At 49.8% G+C, this 5,316-nt stretch overlaps 1 protein-coding gene across 1 annotated transcript; it reads right to left on the bottom strand.

The window, feature by feature from the left end:
- Window positions 1–269: 269 nt before the first annotated feature.
- LOC142783963 (uncharacterized) lies at window positions 270–3,464 on the bottom strand. The gene has a single exon (XM_075882587.1). The coding sequence runs from the start codon at window positions 3,462–3,464 to the stop codon at window positions 270–272; it is 3,195 nt and encodes a 1,064-aa protein (XP_075738702.1).
- Window positions 3,465–5,316: the final 1,852 nt, after the last annotated feature.

Below are 5,316 nucleotides of genomic sequence, written 5' to 3'. Positions count from 1 at the left end.
GTGATGTCACTGCAGAACGCAATCTCTGGCCATCTGGAGAAGTAGTCCACTACAACGATGACAAATCGACAGTCGGCCGGTGCACGTTCAAAGGGGCCCATGATGTCTATTGATATTTTGTCCCAAGGCCTGTCAGGAAGCGGAACAGGCTGTAGTGGGGCTTGCCAGTTCTTGACACTCTTGTCCGAGGCTTGAAAGGTGCTGCAACTCCGGACGGCGGCCTCCACATGCTTGTCAAGGCAAGGCCACCAGTACTTCTCCCTGATGCGCTACTTAGTCTTCACGATTCCCGGGTGTGACTCATGAGCTAACTGGATGAATGTATCCCTTAGCTTGGCAGGTAGTACAACGCATTCTGTGCGCAGAAGCAACCCATCTACTACCGAGAGCTCGTCTCGTATTTCGTAGTACGGAGTCAGTTCTGCGGCAAGTGTTTTCCTTGTTGGCCATGATGACTGGATAAATTGCATTACCTGCCGTAGTATGTCATCCTCCGCGGTAGCAACCTGAAGATTCTCCCAATGTACAGACGATGATGTAACCAAGGACACAACCTCTTCATCAACATGGAAGCCCCCTTCTGTGTCTGGCACGGGCAGTCTGGACAAGGCATCTGCTACCTGGTTGTGGGCTCCGCTGCGGTACTGTATTTTGAAGTTGTAGCGCAGCAGTCGTGCGGTCCACCTTGCAATACGAAGTGGCCGCTGTCCTGTGCTACGGGATGAGAGCAGTGCCACCAAAGCCTGGTGATCCGTCAGTAGAGTAAATGATCTGCCCCAGAGGTAAACGTGCCACTTCTCGCAGGCCCACAGACAGGCAAGGGTCTCGCGTTCTCCGGCCGAGTATTTTCGTTCTGTCTCTGTAAATGTCCGCGATACAAATGCCACAGTACGCACATGGGACCCCTCCACTTGCTGCAGTACGGCACCGAGACCGTACGCAGAGGCATCTGTTGCGACAATGACAGGTAGCGTCGGGTCAAACATTCGGAGGACCTTTTGGGATGCTAGAAGTCTTTTTACTCCCGCGAAGCTCTCTTTCGCAGCGTAATCCCAGTAAAAGTGCACGTCTTTGCCAAGTAGACGACGCATTGGCTCTACTTGCTCTGCCAGTCGCGGCACGAATTTGGAATAGTATTCAACTAGCCCCAAAAAGGAGCGTAGCGTGGCTGCATCTCTAGGCGCAGGAGCATTGATGATTGCATCAATCTTGGTCTGGAGCGATGCTATACCCTCTGCGCTGACGCGATGTCCTAAGAACGACAGCTCCGACGTGTTGAAGACGCATTTTTCGTTGAGCTTGAGCCCAACTTCTGCTATTCGTTCCAGCACTTGCTCCAGGTTTTGCCTGTGTTCACTCTCCGTCTTGCCAAAAATGATTATGTCATCCAAGTAGCATAAGACCCCTTTGCAACCTCCAAGAATTTTCGTCATGATCTGCTGAAACGCAGCTGGTGCCAATGCCAACCCGAAGCAGACCCTCTTGAATCTAAAGAGGCCATCGTGAGTTATAAATGAAGTTAGGTCCCTGCTGTCTGGGTGCAGCACAACCTGGTAGTAGGCTGATGCCAGGTCCACCTTGGAAAAGCAGCGGGCTCCATTGAGGGCATGAAGCAGCTCCTCCATATGAGGCAAAGGGAAGTTGTCTGCTACTATAGCTTTGTTGGGTTCCCGGATATCGACACACAGTCGAATGCTACCATCTGCTTTGCGGGCTGCTACAATTGGAGATACCCACTCGGAAGCATTGACTCTCTCAATGACATCAGCAGCAGGTAGCTTCTCAATCTCGTCAAAGACCGGCTGGCGGACTGAAAATGGTAGGGGTCTCAGCTTCTGTGCGACTGGCGCGATGGAAGTTATCATCTTAACTTTGTGTTGCACACCTCTTACAAGTCCCAGGCCAGGCAAAAACAAGTGGCCAAACTTGGTCCACAGTGTTGGCGGCATTCCAAACTTGGGAAGGCCAACGGGTTTTTCATGCCTGGGGCTTTGGAGAAGGCCTGAACTCATTGCTGGAAGCTTTCGGCATTCCTGCATGGACATTTGCAGGCAGTGCAATTCCTCTCCCATGATGCGAAGGCCAAGGGCTTGAACAGCATCCAGGCCAAGGAGAGATGTACCACATGGCGTAACATGAAAAGTTACAATGGGTTGTTTCCCCTTGTAAGTGACTATGGCGTGAAATGACCCGAGAACGGGAATCTTCCTGCGCGAAAAATCCAGCAATGTAAGATGGGAACTTGTCAGTTGTGCTGCTTTTGCGAACAAACCTTGGAATTGGTGCTCACCCATAATAGACACGGCCGAGCCTGTGTCCACCAAAAAGTTCATGGTATGCACCCGTGTCGTCGCGGTAACTGACGCGACATTGACATCCACGTAGACGCCTGTGTTCTTATGAGTACGGACCGCCAAGATGCTAGTGACACTGGTAGTATCCTCTTCCGGAACGATTTCCTGGACCTCTGCAGAATACCCTTCTCGGCCGCGACGGTAGCTGTGACATGCTCTCTTAAAATGGCCGCGGCGTCCGCAGGCAAAACATGTGCGACCGCGCGCGGGACATTCCGTAGGCGAACACCGTGCTGCGCCGCAGTTTCCGCAGGCATTTACATTTCTAGGCCCGGGGACAGCAGCGGCGGCGGCATTCATATCAGGTGAAGGTGCGCTGTACACGCGTGAGCAGCTGAAGTGGCGACGGCCCGGGAGGCGTGTGCCATTATGGCCGTTATCTCGTCGATCGTGCCTGGCTGAGCTGTCTCGCAACTGCTGCTGAATGCGCTGCACAGGATTGGCGAAGGCTTCGGATTCACGCTGGGTTTGCTCATGAAGCCGTGCTACCTCGACAGCATGATCGAACGTAAGGTTATCGCCCTCCAGCAGCAATCGCTCTTGTAGCCGCGGGCTCGTGACGCCTGCTACGAACTGTTCACACAGGTTTTCGTCCGCTTGAGTGGCGAAATTGCAAAGAGCTGCTAACTCCCGAAGTGCTACGGCGAAATCAGTGATGGGCTCACCCTGCAGTTGACGACGCTCCCGGAATCGATGGCGTTGAAGGCGGACGTTGCAAGGGGCGGCGAAATGCTTCGAAAGCATCTCAATGGCTACGTCATACTCGTCAGGTGGGCGTAGGGCTTCCGTGGTCATGTCTTGCGTACCAGTAGGTGCAGTGGTTCCGATGATTCCAGCGGCGGCATCTGGCGTGGCCGTGACACTGGGTGCAGCACTCGTTGTCTCTGCCTTGGTTTGCGTCGTACTAGGTGGAAGCGCGTCGAAAATGCGCTGTCCTTCCGTCCCAAGACAGTGCAGCAGGAGGGCTCGGCGACGGGGTGCGGGTAGCTCGTTCGCTCCGGACGCCAGCAGAAACCTTTCAAACAGTCGTAACCATCGGGCCCATGGCACATCGGGCGTGCCGGGGGTGGCCAGAAAAGGAGGAGGTGGCAAAATGCCCGTGGAAGCCATCCTCGTCGCCAGAATGTCGTGTTGCCGGCACGGCGACACGTGAAAGTAACCACGCTACACCACTGTACGATCCATAACAATAACCCAGTTTAATCAGCGAGTATCGTTTATATACACACGAGCGCAGTGGCGCCATCTATTATGAGTCCAATGACTCAGAGGCCATCTGGTGTAAACGCACAACACTACAGTTAGTTTTGGTCGTGGTTGCCCACACCAAACTGCAGTAATTTTTGTGCGAAAGAAAAAGAGCATGGTATATTTGAAGTTTCACCTTTGCGGGTAAGATATGTCCACAACGAGCTAGGACACCAACTACACTAGAGGCTTTTTTGCAGATGTCAACGACGTGTTGGTTCCAGCTGAGGTTTGATGAAAACGTGACGCCAAGAATTTTATGTTCATCCACAAAACAAATGTCTTCACCTGTGTAAGCTAACGCTTGTGTTGATGAAAATATTTTGTTTTTAGCTCGGAATACGATGGCTTTTGTTTTCAGTGGATTAATTTTCAATAAATTTTTGCCAGACCACAAGAAAGGCTTGTTCAATAGCTTATTACTCCGGATAATTAGCTCATTTGCGTCAGGGCCTGAAAAAGTAAGTTCGTGTCATCAGCATATATAACAAAGCTCACACTGGGATCAATATCCACGATGTCATTTATGTAAGCATTAAAAAATAGCGGCCTCAGCACGCTTCCCTGGGGCACATCATTTAGAACAGGTAAATAGGATGACGTATGAGTGCTTAACTGAACGCATTGCTGTCTATTTTGCAAGTATGACTTTATCAACTGAAGTGACGTGCCACGGCTTCCGTATGATTCTAGCTTAAGCAGTAAAATGGTATGATTAATGCAATCGAAAACCTTGCTGAAATCAAGAAAAACAGCTAACGTGAAAAGATTTCGTTCAAAATTTTGCAGTATCATTTCTTTAAGTGCTAATAGGGCCGTCTCCGTTGACCTTCCTTTCCTAAAACCAAACTGAAAGTCAGTGATTATATTTCTGGAGCAGAAGAAGGCAGATATACGCGTATCGATTAACATTTCTAATCCCTTAGAAAACACAGGAATAATAGATATATGTGTATAATTAGTCACCAGGTTACTGTCACCACCCTTGAACAACAGTCACTCTGCTTCTTTTCATATCATCTGGAAAAACACCCGACTCAAGTATCAAATTAAAAATGTGGCTGAGCGCAGGAGTAATGCAATCTAAGACATATTTTATAGGTTTTATTTGAATGTTGTCAATGTCTAGTGTCTTACTGTTCTTTAGGTTCATTTATGTTGTGTAAATTTCTCGTTCATCCGTTGGTGCTAGAAAAATACTGTCGGGGCGTTTATTTCCTGGTGTAGCCCTGAAAGAGTCTGCCTGCAAAGGCACGTTTGCTGATACACCCACATTGACAAAATGAGTATTCAAGTGATCCGCAAGTTCTTTACCAGCGAGCTCGACATTGTCAACGGTAATCTTAGCTGGTGCGGCGTCCCGCTTACCGCGACCAAGCACATCATTAATTAAGTGCCAAACAACGTCAGGTGATTGCTGGGCGCTTTCAGCAAACATTTTCTCGTAGTAAGTTACCTTAGCTCGCTTAAGCTCCCGATTCAGCTTGTTACGTGTTTTTTAAACTCTGCCAAATCTGTCAGCACTTTTGATTTCAAGAATAAGTTGTAAAGTTCATTCTTAAGTCGTATACTAGCAAGAGAGAGGGTCACCCATGGTTTACATATTTTTTTCGATAGTTTAACTTGCTTGAATGGGCCCCGCCGCGGTGGTCTAGTGGCTAAGGTACTCGGCTGCTGACCCGAAGGTCGCAGGTTCGATTCCCGGCTGCGGCGG

Source organism: Rhipicephalus microplus, unplaced genomic scaffold (genome assembly GCF_043290135.1).
Source record: "Rhipicephalus microplus isolate Deutch F79 unplaced genomic scaffold, USDA_Rmic scaffold_13, whole genome shotgun sequence".
Lineage (NCBI taxonomy): Eukaryota > Metazoa > Arthropoda > Arachnida > Ixodida > Ixodidae > Rhipicephalus > Rhipicephalus microplus.
This window is presented reverse-complemented; position numbering and strand designations above follow the sequence as displayed.

What these genes read in the sequence shown, in the direction of transcription:
- LOC142783963 (XM_075882587.1), bottom strand. Translation starts at nt 3,464, where the DNA reads ATGGCTTCCACGGGCATTTTGCCACCTCCTCCTTTTCTGGCCACCCCC.